Genomic DNA, 22,527 nt, shown 5'->3' with positions numbered 1-22,527 from the left:
CCTTATGAAGGCAAATGCCTTTCACAAAAGACTGTGGGTCTGGGCCTTAAGAATTATTTATTTATATTAAATGTTCAAGTTGTATTATTTATGGTATAGTTTTATAATTTGCTGAAAAATGTCATTTTTTTCTTTAAGAAAATACCCACTTCTAAAAATTACTTCTGTTTGAGTTTAAAAGTCCCCATTACTCTGTACAATCCAAACGACAATGAGCACAGACATTTATTGTACCTTTGGTGTCAGTATGCCTATCAGAAATACAGGATCTATGTGATAGCTTTATGTCACAAAATAAACATGTCACAGTACTTGAGAACCTTATGAAGACTCATGAGTTCTGATTCTATTCACTTAGGAATACTAATGCTACATTTGAGATTAAGAGTAATAGAATTTTTAAAATATGAGTTAAATAGTGCTACAGATATTTGAACTAATGTAACTTTAAGACAATAGAAAATAGTAGCCCAAATAGCTCAATCTCCATTTTCCAGCTACTAAATATTACTTCTTAGTTTATACTCAAAGAGGTTCTTCAAATTATAGTTTTGTTTCTCTATATATTAAAGAACAAGCTTGAAAGAAAAAGTTTTGAGTTTAGCAGAGCCAAACTTCACCAAGAAAAGATTTTGTTGAGAATGAAAGAATATATTATCAGATAAGTAATATTAATTTGATTATTCAAGGATTTAATGCTGTGAGTAAAGTTCAGAATTTCCCTTAAAGTGTATATAGAAACATGTGCACAGCTAGAAATGAACATAGTTTTAATAAAGTCAAAACCATACATATGTGACATGTGCTTCTTTATACAATAGCAGCATTAACTATTTAATTTTAGATAAGTATGGATTATTTTCAAAAAATTTATTCTTTGCTTATGCAAATAATTCACAACTCAGTGAAAACATTCTTTGTGCTAATTGGCATATGACACAAAGAATAAAAAGCCTTATGTAAGGACCATTTGTATTCAAGTAAAATACATCAAGATGTCCAAAGTTAATAAACAGACAAAAAAGGTAAATAAAAATTGCACATCATTTGTTCATTATCAGGATATATTTTAAATGAGATCAAATCTTCCACTTTTTTTTTTTGATCTGATGAGTACACGGTCCTGGGTCCTTATTATAATGGTCTTATTTTGAAAGCATTATGGTGTGGAAGGTGGTTTGGGAGATGGACAGGATCCTTGACTATCAAAACTGGTTGCCCGGCCAGGTAACTGAAAGATAATAATTTCATAATATATGATCTAGTGTAAAAAATAATAAAGTGGGTAATTGTTGTTACCTTTTAATAGTGAATATTCACCCCTGATATGCAAGCCTCTGAAGAGAAGACATACATAACTACCCATGCCTTTCAAAACTCACCTTCTCAGGTATCATGAGGGGACACAAACATCTAACAGAGATGTAGGTAGCGCATGGTACATAGATGGCATGCAGAGCAACTGCAGATTCATTTCACATTCTATCACAGGCTTTTAGTTCTTATTGTAAAATAACTAATGGTTTACTACAGTCGGGGGCAATTGCTGGGTAAGAACAAGAAGGTTCAAGACACAAGAGACTGCATTCCACTTGCTCTAAGGCAGGAGGTGATTTTTAATAGGAGCAATTAATGAGATGAGAGGGACTGGGAAAATGGGAGCCACGAGTGATAAAGAATAATTTCTCATGGTCTTTAAATATTATGTGTATTTTAAAAGTTTAATTACAATAGAATAAACTTTTGTATCTAGGTACAAGTAGCCAGATTTTCCAAGTGATGCTTTAGTCTCCTCTTACCAACTTACTCAGCTCTTGAATAATTGTTCCCTTCTCATTTTAATCCCTGCTGTGGCAACAAAACATAATTACACATGTACCACATGTACACTTTCCCACAATTCAAAATCCAGCCAGTTGTTAGGTCTCCAGTCCCTATGTTCTGTTTGATCAGTGAATGTAGGTACAGGAGTTGGAAAAAAAGAAGCTATTTGCTAGAGAAAGTATATTTACATAATCTTTTTGGCCCACTTGTCCTCTGATAGCCAGCTGCTAGAGAAATATATCTGGGATATTCTTCTGAGGCCCATATTGTAGCTTATTCTTCCTATATATTCTACGATGACTGAAAAATATTCACAAGTTCTCAGACACAAACACATGCCTATTTCATAGCTCCTCTTCATCATATAAATGTATAACTTCTTATTAAACAGTCATAAGTATAATATGCCTTGGGTCATACAACATCTGTCCTTTCATTAGTTAAAAGTTGTTGGCCACATTATCTCACTTCTCCCTACATCATTCCTATGAACTCTGTAGGGGTGGGCCTTTCTATTTTCATTAAATATGGGAGAATGTAGCTGCAGACAGAGTACGTGGTCTGCCTAGGATTAGACAGCCAGAGGAGCAAGGGTTAGAATCCATGTCTCCCTTCAGTGTGGTTCTCTGCCCAGAAAAATTTACTCTCATGTCTAGATTCTTAGATTTAATATTCACTTTTCAAACTTTACATGAAAACAAAGATGAGAATCAGGAAATGGATAGTAAAGCAGTAGACTATACTTTAGACAATACACATTGTTGGAATGAAACAACCTTCTCAGGACTCGTTGAGCTATTACTTAGGGGAAAGTGCTGTGTGAATGTGCATTTGCATGTCTGTCTGTCTTTTATGATTTACATTAAATGATGAAGTGAGGTAAAGATTTGGAACATTAATATAATAAAGCAGATATCTTATCTATGGTGACAGTTCACCTCTGTTGTCTGAGCATGTGCTGTTTATACAGTGTTCATCGAATTTTCCCTATAGAGTATTGAGTAACACAGCCAAGGTCACATTTTTGTGACTAAGCTGAGCTTAGAACCAGGGCTCACTGACATTTAATTACACTGCTCTGTCTCTCCTATTCAACCCTGTGCTTAGTGACAGAACAAGAAGCAGAATCTTATCCATGGGAGAGATGGCAATGTATCCTTCACTTACTATGTGGCTATCATAACTTTTTATTAAATTGCATGAATTCCACCCTCTACCATACAACCTTTTATCAACCTGCATTACCTCTCAGTTAATCAGGTCATATAAATGATTTATTTTGAGACTCTTCTCTATTTATTTATTTTGAGACTCTTCAAGAGACTCCCATAGTCTCTGACAACTGCCTTCATGGCTAAAAATCCTGATAGAAACTGGTATTGATACTTCTTCTGGTTAATATAACTATTAATATTAGTTATAATTAGAGCAAACACTGTGCCATACTCTGTACTAAGCACTTAACATTCAGCATTTTATTTAGTTTTACTCTATGAGTTTACTGCTATTACAGAGTGTAATATGTAGTCACACAGCAGAGCCAGGCTTTCAACTCAGACAAAAAATATTTTTAAAAATCTGTGAGCCCTTTTACTTCCTGACCAGAGTCAGTGGATGTATATCTGTCCCCTTACATAGATGAGCTGTATTAGGTGATAGTACCCCTATTTAGGGATTCTGGAGAAGTTTAGGTGAGGTAGCTGTTTTCACAAAAGAGAAGCAGGAAAATTCAGTTTCCAGTTAGTAATGAATTTACTTGATTGCTCCACCACTCACTGATATAAGTTTTCAGACAATGCAAAGAAAATAATAGGCTTGCAGTTTTTATGGGCCTACTGTAAAGGAATATCAAACTCAGAAAGTTTAGTGGTTTTTAAAAACCAACAAGGCACACAGAACTTTTCATACTGGATGATAGAGTCTGTGGGACAAAAGCAAGAACAATATCTATTTTAAAAAATAGGTGAATATATAAAACATTAGTGAAGTGTTAGCAGATAAATAATATTTAAGCAAGAGATAAAGAAGAGAGTAGATGTGAGAGAGTCCCAGAGCTTACCTCCAGCAAGGGGTGCCAATGTGTTATTGGTTTTCGGTGATAGGCCAGCATTTCATTCCAGTGGTCTCGCCCAAGACCCTCAGCGTCCAGTCCTGTTCTACATACTCCTATGACTTCATTGTGTCCTACCCTATGATTTGGAGAATATTTTGCTTTCATTCCAACATTAAAAGATAAGTTTCACACACCTTAAACCGAATTTTAAACTTGTGATTAAAAGAGTAGATTTTGTGGTAAGTTCTAGATAATTTTACATGTTAAACTACTTCAGATCAAATGAAAAGTCTTAAGTAGGCTAAAATTTACTAAACAGGATCAGCATTCAAAAATGAATCTGTAAAAGGATCACACACAAACCATTTTAGTGCTCTGTAAATTGAGAACATTTCACAATAATAAGAATAGTGTGAATGAGAAATGCCAGCTGGTCCTTACCTACATGATGAGTTTCTTTCTTGGTAGCAGACCCATTAACTTTAAGTGATGTAATTCTAATTGCCTTCTTTCCAAAAGGTTTAATGTTTTATAATGATGCCTACATTTCTTACCAAGAGCTCAATACCCACTTTCTTGTATAAATGACCATAATTAATTGATTCTAAATGATATGTCAGTGAACATTACTGCTTGTATTACAATTAAACAGGGCAGGGCTACATTTTGAACCATGGCATTTGACTTATTATTGCATAGTACCAGAGCATACTGAACAACATTCTTATTTTCTAGTCATACCTTGTTTTCATAGCAACAAATCAAAATAATAATGATATTAATATTTTTAAAGAGCTTGTTATGTGCCAGACACTGTTCTAAGTAATTTAAATGTACTGACTCACTTAATCCTCACACCATGACCATGAATATCATTATCATCATCTCATTTTATAGACAAAGAAATTAAACACCCAGAAGTTAAGGGACCTGCCTGCCTTTGTACACTTAGTAAGAGACAGAGGCAGGACTTGAATCAAGACAGTTGACTCAAGCATACATATGGTAAGCTGCTTTTCAAGAATGGAATGGAATTTAAAGGTATTTTCTTGAGGATTATTTTGACATACATCTATCTATAAGGAAAGTTTTGAGATGATTTTAGGACATTACATTACTTTCTTCCTGTCACTGATGTATTAATAGATATGTAGGCTTAGTATCTTTTCTTTTAATATGAAGTTTCCCAAAAAAGCATATTTTAGAAATAACTTTTAATCTTTCTATTTTATATATTGTCAGGGTCCATTTCCCTAAAATTATTTGGGTGACGAATCCTCAGTTGTATTTATCTGCAATCTATGCTGTGAGAAATCAATAGGAGTAATTTTTTGGTAAAGCAGAATAAGGGCTTCTGATGAAAACATTACAACATTTTTAAAGTTTGCCATTTTAACTAATTCAAGATTTCTCTCTCTCTCTCTCTTTAAATTGTGTCAACTTGTTTTATAAACTGTGATATAAACTAATTTCAAATAGATGGTATAAATCATTGTATTTTTCAGCGCTTCATTTTTCTAGCTCTCATCCAGAGGATACCATTTTTAATGTCTCTATGTTATAGGGTCTTGGTTACTGCCATTTGCATAATGATATAAAATAGACACTCTTTGAATATTTGTGTATGTGTACTCTGTCCCACTTGTGTTATCATTAGAACAAAATAAGACATTGCCTATGTGCTGATAATTTTGTAGGTTAAACATACAGGATTCCTTTCTGAAAGTCTTATAAATATAAAAAGCAAAACAATAAAAAGAAGTATATAGCAAGGATCAAATAAGACATATAAACCTTTAGTGGGACAAAAGTTCAGAGGGAGAAGAGATTGGTTAGCCAAGAGAGACACAGAAGTGGTGCCTTGAGCAGGGCTGTAAAGCATGGGTGACATGAGATACACAGGTATCTCGTGCAAACGAGATATCTCGCATACACGAGATACCTGTATCTGAAATGTTGATACAGGGCAACATTTCAGAAAAGGAAGGAGTGGGTGCTGCAGCAGGAAGAAGCTTCAGAGCTTCACTCGGAAGTTTGCCATTTATTTTGTGAAAGGAGAAGTAATCAAAGTGTGTGAACTGGAAGAACTATCCACAAAGCAATGATTTAAGACTGGTGTGAAAGCCTCAAGGCATAACGCTATGGACACTATTCACCTTCCACTGTTAATACTCACTGCTCACAGCTGCACATTACACTGATGTTTTACAAATGGAAAAGTGAATTTCTAAGAGATAACTTGCCCTTTCACAGTGCTAGTTAATGATAGAGCTCAGTATCATGATATTCATATTCCAGCCCAGCTGGGAAAGCAAAATACATTGATTGTAATTTATGTTGTTACTGTAAAAAGACTTCACAAAAGTGCTTCCTATAATGTACCCCATTCTTTCACCATCTGCAGGTATCCTGTCCTTCAACTTAAGAATGATGTCTTTTGGAAAAGATAAAGGATAAATAATAACATAGAATAAAATTAATTTTGAATGAATACTTTTTATCCATTCCAGTTTAAATTAAAACTCTTGTAGCAGTAAATAACCTGAAAAGCTGAATTTGGTCTGCATATGACTAAATGTAGCTGTTATTCAGTGAGTAGAGGGATGAACGTACCTGTCATAATCCATGACCGCAATGGAGAGGCTGACCTGGTCCACATTCTCCGGAGGGATATCAAAAATAATGGCCTCATTGTACACAGGGTTTAGAGTGTTTTTCTTTGTAGTCGTTTTCCTCTTTTTTAATCTTCGACCCTCACACATCAGAGACACTTTGACATAAGGATCTATCACGGGAAGGCAATTTTATTAAAATGAAAGTAATAGTACAAAGCATAAATAAAACTGTGGTTAATTGTTACTAAATAAGAAAAGTAGTATATTAAGCCCTTTAGTGTTACCGGTTTTAAATTCAAATGGCATAATTGGGGGTAATAGACTCTCTAGGACTTCTTACTGAATGGACTAGAAAAGAATTAACTTGATCACTGTGTTTAATACAACAGAGAAAACTCACTAGTTTATCAAGAGCCAGTCTAAACTATAATGTGTCTTTTAGTCACAGCTATTTGAGGACATGTTTTGTCCCAAGTGATTTCTAGGGAATGTAATCCTAACAAGTAAAAATAATTGTATTAAATGTAATTTCCTTCAAAATGATTTAGAATAAGAAGGCTAAAATTTATGAAAGAGCAACATTGTATCTAGATAAGTATATATAATCACAGTGAATTGAAATTAGCAAAAACTATGTGGGAATTGTCTTGAATTGTTGGAAAAAGTACTAATCTTAGTACCTTTTTAGTCATAGTGCTTGATAAAGAGTTTGGATTGAAGAAATGATCACTACAAATCATTTATTAAATGCTCAACAGTATACAATGAAAAGGTGATATTTGGTTTACAGATGTTCTCAGGGAAGTTTCCTCATATGAATTGTCTGTATAATGTCAACTGGAAAGATAAAATTTTAGTCAGGCTATATTTTTATGGGCCAAAGAGGTCAAATAATTGTTAACAAGTTCTGCCCTAGCTGACTGATCTCTACTTTCTTACCCCTGCCACCTTAAGTAGAAAAACTGTTACAGTATTATAGAAAATTATACAATATTTATCAAAAGTTTCTTTAAAAAGTCTTACTTTTTGTATCTTTTTATAAAAAGGAGGCATGGTTTTGGGAGAGGGTATTGGCATTGGGGTGAGTATGCTAGGTGGTCAAAACAATCAGTGTCTGCTCTACCTTCATTTTTTTTTCATTATAGTTACCCTCCAACTGTAGCACCACAACCATCTTTTCTCTCTTTCCATCAATGTAACAAAGTAACAAAACTTATTTCATTAGAATAAGCCAAAAACATGGCAACATTAATTTATTTGAGCAAATGAATGAAATGGTGATTTTTAGGCTCTAGAAAAATGTCTCTGTATATTTCATAAGCATTTATATCAAGGGGAAAAAACACATTTTATGGCTGGAAATAGGGTATATAGAGGAAAACAAGGTAAAAGGGAAATGTTCAATGGCTGTTTCCTATTTATTTATTTATTTTAACTTTTAATTTTATATTGGAGTACAGTTGATTAACAATGTTGTGTTAGTTTCAGGTGTACAGCAAAGTGATTCAGTTATACGTATACCTGTATCTACTCTTTTACAAATTCTTTTCCCATTTAGGTGTCCCATAATATTGAGCAGAGTTCTCTGTGCTATACAGTAGGTCCTTGTTGGTTATCCATTTTAAATATAGCAGTGTGTACATGTCAACCCCCAAATCCCTAACTATCTGTCCCCCCAACCCTTCCCCTCTGGTAACCATAAGTTCATTCTCTAAGTCTGTGAGTCTGTTTAAATAGAAATATAGATCAATGGAACAGGATAGAAAGCCCAGAAATAAACCCATGCACCTATGGTCAACTGATCTACGACAAAAGAGGCAAGACTATACAATGGAGGAAAGACAATATCTTCAATAAATGGTGCTGGGAAAATTGGATAGCTACATGTGAAAAATTGAAATTAGAACATTCTTTAGCACCGTACACAGAAATAAATTCAAAATCGATTAAAGACCTAAATGTGAGACTGGAAACTATAAAACTCTTAGAGGAAAACATAGGCTCTCTGACATATCACAGCAATATCATTTTTGATGCATCTCCCAGAGTAATGGAAATAAAAACAAAAATAAACAAATGGGACCTAATTAAATTCAAAAGATTTTGCATAACAAAGGAAATGATAAATAAAATGAAAATGAAAATACAACCCACAGAATGGGAGAAAATATATGCAAATGATGTGACCGACAAGGGATTAGTCTCCAAAATTTACAAATAGCTTGTGAAGCTTAATATCATCAAAACAAACTGCCTGATCAAAAAATGGGCAGAAGAGCTAAATAGACTTTTCTCCAAAGAAGACATACAGATGGACAAAAGGCACATGAAAAGATGTTCAACATCACTAATTATTAGAGAAATGCAAATCAAAACTACAATGAGATATCACCTCACACCAATCAGAATGGTTAACATCAAAAAGTCCACAAACAATAAATGCTGGAGAGGGTATGGAGAGAAGGGAACCTTCCTACACTGTTGGTGGGAATGTAAATTGGTACAGCCACTATGGAGAACAGTATGGAGGTTCCGTAAAAACTAAAAATAGAGCTATCACCTGATCCTCCAATCCCACTCCTGGGCATATATCCAAAGAAAAACATGGTCCAAAAGTATACATGCACCCCAGTGCTCATTACAGCACTATTTACAATAGCCAAGACATGGAAGCAACCTAAACGTCCATCGACAGAGGAATGGATAAAGAAGATGTAGTACATATATACAGTGGAATAATACTCAAAAAAAGAATGAAATAATGTCATTTGCATCAACATAGATTGACCTAGAGATTATCATACTAAGAAGTGAAGTAAATCAGACAGAGAAAGAGAAGTATCACATGATATCGCTTATACGTGGAATCTAAAAAAAATGATACAAATTAACTTATTTATAAAGCAGAAACAGACTCCTATTTACTTTTCAATGTTTTAATAATAGGAAATATGTTCTAAGGAAGAAGCTTATTTTTGTGATATAATTCTATGTATGAGCTTCCAGGCCTAGGCCTCTCATTAACAATGAGAACGAGTCCTAGTTTATTGTTTGCTACCCCCATCATGTCTCTGATGACATTTCTCTACTAGTGACAAGGACAATTTACTGGCTCCTTAGTTGATTCACAAGGCTGTTGTAGGAATTAATGAGGTGATGTTCTCAAAACATGCACTCCCCTGATGAGAAGCTTCATATAAATAAAAAGTAGTCTTGCACTTAATTACAACTTTGATGTTGTTTGCTTGTCTTGAAATTTGGTTCTCTTTTGATACATGGTAGAAAGAGTAAAATAAACAATAATTTGCAGTGTGCTGTTTAAGTTTGTCAGCATTTACTTACCTATGACCTTTTCACCAAAATGATTGTGGAATTTATTTGCTTTTTTTCTATCTTTATATTTCAACTATGCATTGCAAATTTTAAAAAATGAATAGGAAATTCATGACATAGTTCAAAAATGAGATAGAGGAAGATGTGCAGTGAGAAGTCTCCCTCCCATCTGTCCCCATACCTCTCCATCACTCAGTTTTTGTGTATCACTCAAGTATTTCTTTATGCAAATATTAGCAACATGATATATATTCTAAGATTCCTCATTCTTACATAGGAGGGAGCATGATATCCATATTTATGCTGTACCTCTTTTTTTTTTTTTTTTTTTTGTGGTACACGGGGCTTTCACTGTTGTGGCCTCTCCTGTTGCGGAGCACAGGCTCTGGACGCGCAGGCTCAGCGGTCATAGCTCACGGGCCCAGCCGCTCCGCGGCATGTGGGATCTTCCCGGACCGGGGCACGAACCCGTGTGCCCTGCATCGGCAGGCGGACTCTCAACCACTGCACCACCAGGGAAGCCCTCTTGTACCTCATTTTTTATTCACTTAGTATATCCTGGAGTTCTCTCTACATTAGAACTGAGAGTTTCCTCATACATTTTGTGATGCAAATTTAGTTTATTTCTTTGTTCTGAAGAACCAAAAAGTTATAGATTCTACTCCCCATGTCATCTTTTACTATATCTCCATTACTATTTCTTATTTGTTTAATTCAACAAATGCTACTGAACTCCCTACTCTGTCTTTATCATTTTTTCTTCCACAGAGCTGTGCCAGAGTTCACCTATTAACTTACAAATAACCCTTCAGAACTGTGGTGATCTAAATGAAGGGATTAAAGAGAATGATGTGATTTTACCTCTTTAACAAAGTTAGCACAAGAGAAATTTCTTCAAGAATATCTTTAAGAAATTTTAAGGAGTATTTATTTACTTTATTATTTCTTTCAGTCCCTGTTGTTGTCCAAATTTTTAGTTAGAAAGGTGGTAAGAGAGCAAATGCAAATGATGGTCTTGGAATGTTGTTATTTCTTTGCAGATCAGGTGAGGGAGATAAATTCAGTCTAAATATGTCTTCCTAGGACTCTTACTTGTAGAGTAACACAAGTTTAAATTGAATGGCTTAAAGTCCAAGGATATTCCTTTATAAGCAACTGACTAGTTGGAAGCAGGGAAGTGTATAGTAAATAATGCATGTTTGAGAAAGAACTAAATCAGTAGAGAAAGAAATAAAAATAAAAACCCAAGTTCAAAGTCTATCTATTTGATAATACTTTTTAAAAATTTCATAATGATAATGTAAACTAAAGAGGTGTTTGGAGCACTTTATTTGGTAATCTCTTTTTCTACTTTTATAGTGTCCCACAACAGACAAATGAACTCAGTAATTCAAGAGCCATATATAACTTTGTCTATGTGGAATATTTTATTTGGGAATGAACCCACTAGCCAATTGTGTGCATACCTGATGAGCCGGTGATATCCATAGCTTTCAGATTTCTGCACTTGATGACTGTCAATGTCATACGTCCAGCAGTTGGCAAATAACAAAGGGAAAACATGATTTCACCCAGGTCTATACTTTCCTAGAAAGGCAATTGGTAATGTTAGCAACTTCAAATACCAGATATTGAAAACAAAATATAATAGAGTGAAAAATCGCTTTAGTGGAATATTTGAATGCCATTTTAAATTGTTTTATTGAGGCTACAGATTGCATTGCAAAAAAAGCTGTAATAGACAGAGTAAGAAAAAAGAGTATATCCCAGTTGCTCATTTGATATATCCACTTGTATTTCTAACAGGAAACTCAAACTTAACACAGTCAAAATCAAACTGCTGATTCTATTCATTCCCAATCATCTTCTGAAACCAATTCCTCTGTCATCTTTCCAAAATCAGGAAATGATATCATAATTCACCCAAAGGCTGTAGGCAAAAACCTAGCAGTCACTTGCATTCTTCTTTTTCTCTCACCCTTAACACATTGAACGCATGTCTTGTCTACATTATCTACAAAACATATATGAAATTACTGACTTTCTTTTCAGCTCTATTACTATCATTGAAACCAATATCACTTCTTGCCAGGATTACTTCAGTAGTCTCTAAAACTGATCTCAAAAGCAAAGTGATCACTTATGAAATGCAAATCACATTATTTCACTTTCCTGCTTAAAACCATCTAAAGGCTCACAACTATATTGGAATAAAATTCAAATTCTTTACCTAGGCATATAAATGGGGTAATTATAAATCCTGGTAATATAAGAAATTCCAGATTTATACCTACTGCCCTGATATAATTATTAAGAATGTCTATTTCCATTATTAAATATGTGTTTGTTTAGATAATGCATTACAAAGTCATACATATAAGGAGGCCCCATGTGATCTGGACCCACCTATCACTCTATTAATCTCTTGTCTCTCCCTCAGCTCACTCTTATGCAGGCACAAGAGATTTTTTTCTGTTATTCAATCAAATGACATTTGTTCCTGCTTTTGACCTTTGCATTTTCTTTTTGTCTCTCATATCTTTACATGGCTGACTCCTCCTCACCATGTAGGACTCAGCTCAAACAGCATCTCTTCAGTGAGGCCTTCCCTCTTCCTATCCTATACCCACCTCATTCACATATCGTTCACATTTTTTTCATAGCACTTCTCATCAACAGAAATTACCTTTTACATTTATTTTTTGTTTCCCCAATTCCAATATATAAGGTCTAGGAGAGCACGGCTCTTATTTGTCTTATTTTCACATCTTAATGAAGGTACATAGCTGGCCTTCAGTGCAGTTTTTGAAGAAATGAAAAGATTATTAATTAATCTGGATAAAAGCTGACCTGCTTTGTTTCATTTGTAAAATAAAACTGTCCACAGTACCCAAGTATAGATAAATTTGCTGTGAGTGGCTGCATAGATGGTGGACAAATGAAAATGAGTGTGAACAATACACATTTAGGATGCTTCTCAAAGAGCTGTTTAAAGGAATTAAATCAAATTATTCCTGGTAAGAGCTGGAGGAACTGGGCTCTGGGACTTCAGACTATACTACAAAGCTACAGTAATCAAGACAGTATGGTACTAGCACAAAAACAGAAATATAGATCAATGAACAGCATTGAAAGCCCCAAGATGAACCCATGCACATATGGTCACCTTATTTTTGATAAAGGAGGCAAGAATATACAATGGAGAAAAGACAGCCTCATCAATAAGTGGTGCTGCGAAAACTGGACAGATACATGTAGAAGAATGAAATTAGAACACTCCCTAACACTATACACAAAAATAAACTCAAAATGGATTAAAGACCTAAATGTAAGGCCAGACACTATAAAACACTTAGAGGAAATCATAGGCAGAACACTCTATAACATAAATCACAGCAAGATCCTTTTTGAACCACCTCCTAGAGAAATGGAAATAAAAACAAAAATAAACAAATGGGACTTAATGAAACTTAAAAGCTTTTGCACAGCAAAGGAAAACATAAAGAAGATGAAAAGACAACCCTCAGAATGGGAGAAAATATTTGCAAATGAAGCAACTGACAAAGGATTAATCTCCCAAATATACAAGCAGCTCATGCAGCTCAATATCAAAAAAACAAGCAACCCAATCCAAAAATGGGCAGAAGACCTAAACAGACATTACTCCAAAGAAGATATACAGATTGCCAACAAACACATGAAAGGATGCTCAACATCACTAATCATTAGAGAAATGCATATCAAAACTACAATGAGTTATCACCTCACACCAGTCAGAATGGCCATTATCAAAAAATCTAGAAACAATAAATGCTGGAGAGGGTGTGGAGAAAAGCGTACCCTCTCGCACTGTTGGTGAGAATGTAAATTGATACAGCCACTATGGAGAACAGTATGGAGGTTCCTTAAAAAACTAAAAATAGAACTACCATACGACCCAGCAATCGCACTACTGGGCATATATCCTGAGAAAACCATAATTCAAAAGGACACATGTACCACAATGTTCATTGCAGCTCTATTTACAATAGCCACAACATGGAAGCAACCTAAGTGTCCATTGACAGATGAATGGATAAAGAAGATGTGGCACATATATACAATGGAATATTACTCAACCAAAAGAAGAAACAAAACTGAGTTATTTGTAGTGAGGTGGATGGACCTAAAGTCTGTCAAACAGAGTGAATAAGTCAGAAAGAAAAAAACAAATACCATATGCTAACACATATATATGGAATCTTAAAAAAAATGGTTCTGAAGAATCTAGGGGCAGGACAGGAATAAAGATGCAGACATAGAGAATGGACTTGAGGACACAGGAAGGGGGAAGGGTAAGCTGGAACGAAGTGAGAGAGTGGCATGGACATATATACACTACCAAATGTAAAATAGATAGCTAGTGGGAAGCAGCCACATAGCACAGGGAGATCAGCTCAGTGCTTTGTGACCACCTAGAGGGGTGGGATAGGGAGGGTGGGAGGGAGACACAAGAGGGAGGAGATATGGGGATATATGTATACATATAGCTGATTCACTTTGTTATACAGCAGAAACTAACACAACATTGTAAAGCAATTATACTCCAATAAAGATGTTAAAAAAATAAATAAATAAAATAAAGTGACATCCTTCAGATAAAAAAAATATATATATATTCCTGGTAAGACAAACTGTGGTAGATTTAATATGGGGGGAAATAAGTTTCTATGCATCCAGGTCCGTAAAACTGGTTTTTTAAAATTCTTCATGAAGAACTATTAACATTTATTGGACTTATCCTTACAGTTTAGCTTCTGATTTATGTAATTCCCATTTCTTTATTCATGGTCTAGAAGTAGTAGAGCTCAGCAATTAAGAGTATAAATTTTAGAGTCAGTTAAACTTGAGTTGATTCCTGTTTTCTGCTTCTTGGCTGTGAGATCCTAGGAAATTTAATTAAGCTTTGACTCTCTGAAACTTCATTTTCAGATTGAGGAAAATGCTGTCTCCACAGGGGTTTTCAATTGAGATAATGTAAATAAAGTCCAAGGCACATAGTATCTGGCATATGATAAGGCATGCTGTTTTGTTCATTGCTATCACATGGAGCAGGGCCTTACACATATCAGGTGCTCAGTAATACTGGACAAGTGAAAAACTAATAAAAAGCATTATTTTTTGAGAAAAAATAGTAAGAAAATAATTATTTTAAAACAAAAGTATATCCAAATGGGTCTCCTCTGGGCTGTTTGATTGCTGCAGATCCAAAATAGCGAGAAAGATCCAAAAGGAGAAGAGGCCTGAGAAAAAACAGGAAGAGTACAACCTCCTTCTAGTACTCATTCTTTTCATCACCAAGTAAATACTGAGTATTATTTGTTAAGTGCACTGGTAGGTGCTATAGATACCAAAATAGAAATGGCATGATTCTGCCCTTGAAGATCTCAGTTGAGGAGGAAGAGAGTAGGCTATAAAGAGCTAAAAAAAGAAGTCTGAATTTTAGTTTTATCTGATTCTTTATTTCTCTTTCTCTTTTTCCAAGTGTTTCTTTAGGCTCAGTCAATGGACTGAAGTTCTCTATCTGGTAGCCATCCTTCTTTCCCTTACTGGACATTTCACCTCCCTGGAACTATCAATCATACTTTGTTGAAAGCTGGTAAAATTTAAGGGATCCCTTTATAAATGTAGAACAAGATACCAGTCCCACCAAGAAACATGGTGGGGATGGTGATGGAGAAGCTAGGAAAGAAATAGGAGACATGATCTCAGAGATGAAATACTTAGAAGTCAATAGGAAATGAACTACATATAAGCAGAAAAAAGTACACAAACAGAGACATCTAAAAGGATTAGTAAATACAACATTTTCACATGTCTGACTGATATGGTTTTATTTTTACACATCACACCATCTGTAGAAGTAATTTTTCTGTTTCTTTAGATGTATCACATGTTTACTGGCTGGAACAAAGAAAGTTTGCTATCTTTAGTCTCATCTCTCAAAGATCCTTTCTATGAATTCAGTTGCCACATAATTTTGACTATTAATGAGTATTGGCAAATATAAAGAGGTTAAACTGGGGAGTGACCAAAGAACTAGCCTAAATAAATTGAAAGCAAAGAGCATGATTAAAGGACATCTCTGAGCAACTTCGTATGACAAGCTAGTTGGCTTTTTGTTACAGCAGTAGTAAGAAATCTACTTAAATATTTAAATTCCATACAGTCAGGAGTTTTAAGGAAACTAGAATGAACTGAGTAGGGAAAATTAATGTATAGTATGCATGCATAATAACTGCACAAAAATTTGAATCTTCATTAGAATAATTTTTTTTTTCCTTCAGGAAGTATGAATGTGAAAGAACTAAAACTGCCTACATATGGAAAAGGGTAAAATACTCTCTAGGATAAATACCAATATTCTTCAACTTTTTAAATCTGGAAGAAATATAAGAGATAACTATAAGAAATGAATTTAACGAAGGTAAATGGCTGTATGACCTTTAAAAAGGTCCTATCACAAAAGTAACATCAGAACTCCAGATTTTGGTGACAGTTTTCTGAGCTACAATGTGCACTGATTTCAGTACCCACCACTGAATCTGTCTGTGTGTTTATAGCTCACCTCCAAGGATGAGGTTGAGTTTTATTTGCCTCTGTCTGCCCCAGATCACTGAAGTTTATAAGGAAAGTCTTAGTTTGAACAATCTGAACCCTCTAATGCCCAGCAAAGAACCAGGAAATAAATTGAAAGTTCTCTGAACATACAGCATAAATATAACAAAGTTATGCAATAAAATTCTCTTATATAAGGAGACTACATCTTCTCTTATTCAACACCCATTTACTACTATTTTATACAAAATTCTAAGAAGAATGTTTACTTGGTATATCAGTCTATAGCAGTTCAAAACACACATGTGAAATGTAAAGATGGGGAAACTAACAGCACTAGGTCTAGCAAAGGCAGAGATAAATGATAGCTACAAAGACACAAAGCGTATAAAAAAGAAGCAAATACTGTATTCTAAAAAGGATAGCAATCTAGAATCATTTTGTATCAAGGGTAACTAACACTAATAACTCCTCAGTAACTTAAAAATGATATTTTATTACAGACTTGAAGAGTAATTGATGTTCAAAATGATGACTGAGTCATCAAGCTAGGGAAAATTATCCTATATGTTTTGTTTAAGAAGGTAGAGAAGTGTACACTATTTTTTAGAGTTATTTTTGTCCAAAACCCTTAAAATGTTTGAAGTGATAATTTTGGCTTAAAATGAGAAATGCTTTGAGTTTCTGAAAATTATTATATGGGTAATCTCATTTACTGTAATTCGATATAAAAATGAAATTCCCATATTAACTTTGAACAACTTTTGTGCCTTTGGGCAAATAATTATTTGAAAGCCTACTATAAAGTCTAGAATATCATGTTTCATAAAATTTCTTTCAAGTAGGATGACTTTTATTTCATTCTTATACACACCAATGTAATTGGTGAAACATTCACAGTGACAGTCTTCTGAATCCATACTTGGAAAAAGGGCTCATGAAAAAAAGCTAACACTGAGGTTAGGCCAGGCACTATATATTTGATTTCTTCAACCTGGTTCCACAGACATAGAGCTGGGGAGATAAAGATCATTTTCTGATGACTGGCTACAGTCAGCCTCACAAACATATTCACAGTTATAAAGTTTTTACACGTACTGTCTCTCCAAAATTAAAATGAAAATCATTGGAAAGATAAATTGATATGCAAATAGTTGCATTACATATCTTATTTCAGGACTAACTGAACAAATAGTGAGCTCAAGATATGGAGAGGAGGCAGTTTAAAGGCTCAAAAACTAGTTATTATAATAACCAAGGGAAGCACTCCTGGAGGGAAATAATCATTACATTGGGCTTTGAAGGATTAAAGAGATTGGATTTTACAGGGAAAAGAGGAATGAAGCTCTATGTGTGTACTATGATTAATACTCAGAAATAAGAATGGGCAATTTATGTTGAGAAATATGGATTTTGGTGACCTGTTGGGGGAGGTTTAAGGCTAGATGCAGTTGGCTTGGTGACTTCTCTGGGCAACAGGGATCCAAAGATTTTGGTAACATGAAAGACTGGGAGCTTGGCAGAATGGAAAGGGCATAGGTTCCTGAGTCAGAAAAGCCAGAGTTGAAATCCTATATCTTCCATGTACTACTTCCCAAGCACATGGCAAAAATACATGACCTCCTTTAACTTCAGTTTGATCACAAGTAAAATGGGGATAATAACATCTGCCTCGCAAGGTAGGTATCATGCATCTAAAGTGCCTGGCATGAACAGACACTCAAAAAAAATAATGATGCTAATGAAAAGGATAGTTTAAAAAATGTTTCTTTATTTTGAGTAGGCTAGATTAGGATGGAAAAAGACAGAAGAGAGGGACCATTGAAATAAACAGGCATAGGAAGGCGTTGGCTGAAGACAGGTTTGAATTCGGAGATATATTAGGAAGAATCACCAAGACTTATTAAAAAATCTTTAAATGAACAATTGGTTGCCATGGTGACAGCAGTCATCACATCCACCTAGCACCCTAAATGCAGCCTGCCTTCCTCACTTCCTTGTTGGTAAGAAAACAGATAGTTTTTCTCACATCGTTAAATGATACGTTATTGGCTAAAATGAGCTTCTTCATTAAGTTACTAAATTACTTCATGAAATGAAGCTACAGTGAAATGAAGACCCAAAGTGGGTTTTCTGAATTCAAACTACAGTAAAATACTTATTTCTCTCTGACCCACACCTCTCATCCACCTGAGAAAATCATGGAACTTAACCTCAATGAATCCATTTAACCCCATTTGGCCTCAGTTTCTTTGGTATAAAATGAGGGTTTTCAAAGAGATAAACTAGTTTATTTTCCAGCTCTAAAACTTTGTAGTCTTAAACACCAGTAAAATGAGGACTAAACAGTATACATAGCTCAGATATGTTCAGGAATGTATGGACAGGCCCTTTTAGTCTTTTTGTGCTACAGAGCTGGCAAAGCCTCGTTGGAAAGACCAGAAAGGATCAACTGGTGCTAATAACTTGATTTCAAGTTCAAGAATAAGTGGTCATAAAACATGGCTATCAATTAAATTTCCAGACAATGTGGCTTAGATGAGGAAGGATCCAATCCTTAAGGCAGAGAGCATAGGGTTGAATTTGTTGGAGATTCGTGAGAAAAGACCATACTGGACAATGAATGTGCAGTGTCATTTATATTGTCCCCTGGCTCTGCTAAAAATTTCAATCGGATTGTGTTTGACTCTCTGATACGTGTTGGGCACACAGGACCTACAATACAGTCCATATTCCTCAATATGACACATTTGGTCCCTAACAATTTTGTCCCTAAGTTTTTTCTACCTTCATTTTACAAATTTCTTGTTATACACAACAAACCCCCAAACTCTGCACTCCAGCTGTATCAAATATCTCGTCAATCTGTAAACATTCATTCATTTATTAGCATGCTTATGTTTATTGAGAACATCCAAAATGGCACACACTCTTCTAGCATTGAGGGAACACTGATGATCAAGACAAAATTTTCCTCCTCATAGGGCTTACATGGGATTTTAGACAAGTCACATAACCTCTCAGAACACCACACAATTAACTAGGGGACAAACTGGAATTTGTCTGCTTGATTTTGAAGTACATTTTTTAAAACCAGTGTTGTAAGCATTTTTAAGAGGGATTCTTAGGTTCTAATTATGAGAATAGAGATGAAAAATACTTCATTCTTCCCATGAGGATCTAGGAGGACTTCAGGGGTGGGTGACTTTTAATCTGAATCTTTAGGAATGACTAATGGTAAAGGGAATTAAAAATAGAGGGAGCAGCATATAAAGAAGCTGTGGGGTGAGGCTTTGAAGTATCTAAGCATGACCAGAAGGTAAACAGAGATCACTGGCTCAGGATCCCTTCTCAGGAATACTTACTCAGATCAACCCAGATTTTCTCTGCAGTCAGGATGAGATCCATTTTCATGGCTAATAATAATTACCTGGAGAGGTTGCATTTAGATTTAAAGGGGATAATAGACAAAGATAATGTATGCCACGGGTCCAGTTTGCAGACTGACACATAGTAGATGTTCAAAAAATACTATTTTTTCTTGTTTATAACAAACTTTCTAGGGTCAGTGACTGGTATAAGGTTGATGCTCAATAAACAAGCATATTGAATGAATAAATCATAAAAATATCAGGCCAGGTCATGACCTCAGGGACAGCAGGGACATCTACTGTTTGAAGAACTGAAGACTACTCAGTAATCAGAGATCAACTGAGCAAAGACACTGTCCATGAATGTTGAGGGCTTTGTGAGTGAAACCCCTAGAAGTGTGCAAGGGCATGTCCATATATGGCTCAAAACACTTTTGAGCCATTTAAAGGTACACTAAGGTTTGGGGGGCTGAAGTTACATGATACTTATCTACTAGTTTTATTGAACTTATTTCTTTGTAGATCCCTCTATGCTAGTGTGATCTGGTATTATGTTTGCTATAATTTTATAGTGCATTGGAATTTCAGAATTAAATGTATCCTAAGGTGGACAAATTGTTTCATTTCTTTGTACATCTGGCCATCTCTTCCACTCAGCCAGCACAAGCAGTCTAGTGACTATGGGAAGCAAACAAGAAGGAGGAAGAAGCTTTTTGAAAGAATAAAATTAGGGAATGTAATTAACATTATAATCCTTTTCCAGTTTCTAGCCCACTTCCCTCATTTTCCTCCAAAGAACCAAAATTTTCACACAGCACTTCCTCCCTGCCCTTTATCTTTCTCCCAGTGATGCTGATTAAACCAAATTTCATCATGTTCAATGAATGTGGGGAAGAAACAGCCAGAGGAGGGTCCTATCACAAAACCTAGTTACATTCCTGGATTTTTCCCATCATCTCCACTTAAAAATAGAGAAAATGCTCACCTGGTGTCCTTTAGCAGGACCTGCTAGTATTTCTGCAAGAAGGAAGGAATGACTTTGTATTAAGCATATAATATTAAGCACTGTGCTTGGCCATGGCACAAAGATAAGGTGAAACATTGCTGATGTCAGGGCAGGAATGGGCAGAGAGCGTGGCAGTGTTAGAGATGGGACCATTAGGAACCCTACTGAGCATTAAGTGCTTAATGGTCACAACCAAGAGCTATTATTGCCGGGGATGCTATTTAATAGTGCTATTGTTTCTTCTCAGTGGGAGAATTCTTTTCAGCCCTCAATCTAAGCAGGAAATAACTCTACCTGACACACTGGTTTAGCTCTTATCCTATCCAACACAGCCATAGACTTAGGTACCAGGAGTCATCAAGTGCTCAGGTTGAAGAGATAGAGCTGAGGCCTTAAAACAACCTTTCCTGGGTTTAACAAATCAATTCTCCTAACCACCTGCATAATAAGGACCCTGAAGCAAACAGGCGGTAGCCTAATATAGACACTGGGACAAGAAGAACTTGGGACACAATAAGAGGATACACATTTGATAAGAACTCCTCATTGTACTTGGTTAAGAGATATCATAAGTTTCTTGCTGAGAGGAACTGGAGACTTATTCTCAAACCTTAATCACCATTTATAGATGGGGCATAGAAACTTGTGTAGTAAACTGTGTACAGCAGTCCTTAGAGTGTTTGATGCTTTTAAATATCATTACAAAATTCCTAATTGAAGAAATTACTCTCAGTATTGCTCTATGTAGATACTTGAACTGGATGAATTTTAAAGAATAAGAAATTGGTTTACTTGGTTCCTCCCCTCCCCCACAAAGTCTATTCCCCACATAGTAGCCAGAGATCTTATTGATAATAAATGAAGCCATGGCTCACCTCTAATCAAAAGCCATCAATGGTCTCACATGTCACTCAGAATAAAACTCAAAGTTCTTTCCATGACTTGAAGTCTCTAGATGATCTGACCCTCATCTATCACTCTCATCAGAGAGGCCTTATCTGACCCTCCTATGAAGAGTAGCCGCATCTCACTGCCACTTCTTGTCTTTTACCCTGCCTCATGTTTCATATAGCACTTCCATTCATTGGACATATTAATATTTCTTTCATTATTACCTGTCTCCTTTTTCTACAAAGTAAGCCTTTTTAGATTGGGGACATTTTATGTCCTAAAACATCCAGAAAAGTGCTTGGTAAATAGGAGAACTAAATAGAAATTTGTTGAATTGATAGATTTAAGATCCTTGGTCTACAAATAGGCATAGCAGGTAACCAGCCTGTGTTACAAAAATGTTCTCTTAGTCATTATTTTTCACTGGATGGGCAATATATCATACTTGTTTCTCTATAAATAAATAGATTATAAATGAAAACATTTTCAGTATACTTGGTATGATAACAGCCCATTTGGACATAATTTTCTGCTTCTGGTTATCTAAGCTCTTCTCTAGACTGTTATTTCATAGGTGCCTACACTTGTAAAGGATCCCTTTACTTACCGTGGAGTTATGCATAGAATATATAAAAATTTAAAAGTACTCCAAAAACATAAATAAAATTGGTATTCAGTCAGTAAGATCCTTGGTTTAGTGAACTAATTAAATTTATAGAAAGACTTAATGCAGTGTATGCCATAGCACAGTCTTTTATAACTTGTCATGTTTTATTCAATTTAAGATTGAGGATAACAGTAAAGAATATCTCATTCATTTAAAAAATTGTGATGGTA

The 22,527-nt window shown here is 35.1% G+C and overlaps 1 protein-coding gene across 1 annotated transcript in view; it reads right to left on the bottom strand.

Moving 5' to 3' along the window:
* Window positions 1–609: 609 nt before the first annotated feature.
* Window positions 610–22,527, bottom strand: part of SYT10 (synaptotagmin 10) — a 77,314-nt gene continuing 55,396 nt past the window's right edge. Inside the window, exons 4-7 of the mRNA XM_019938093.3 lie at window positions 11,292–11,412; window positions 6,491–6,662; window positions 3,884–4,013; window positions 610–1,231 (exon numbers count right to left, since the gene is read on the bottom strand). Of these exons, the coding sequence (XP_019793652.2) occupies window positions 1,160–1,231; window positions 3,884–4,013; window positions 6,491–6,662; window positions 11,292–11,412 (495 nt within the window). The 3' untranslated portion in view covers window positions 610–1,159. The remainder of the gene's footprint in view (window positions 1,232–3,883; window positions 4,014–6,490; window positions 6,663–11,291; window positions 11,413–22,527) is intronic.

This window comes from Tursiops truncatus, chromosome 11, assembly GCF_011762595.2.
Source record: "Tursiops truncatus isolate mTurTru1 chromosome 11, mTurTru1.mat.Y, whole genome shotgun sequence".
In the NCBI taxonomy this organism is placed as follows: Eukaryota; Metazoa; Chordata; class Mammalia; order Artiodactyla; family Delphinidae; genus Tursiops; species Tursiops truncatus.
This window is presented reverse-complemented; position numbering and strand designations above follow the sequence as displayed.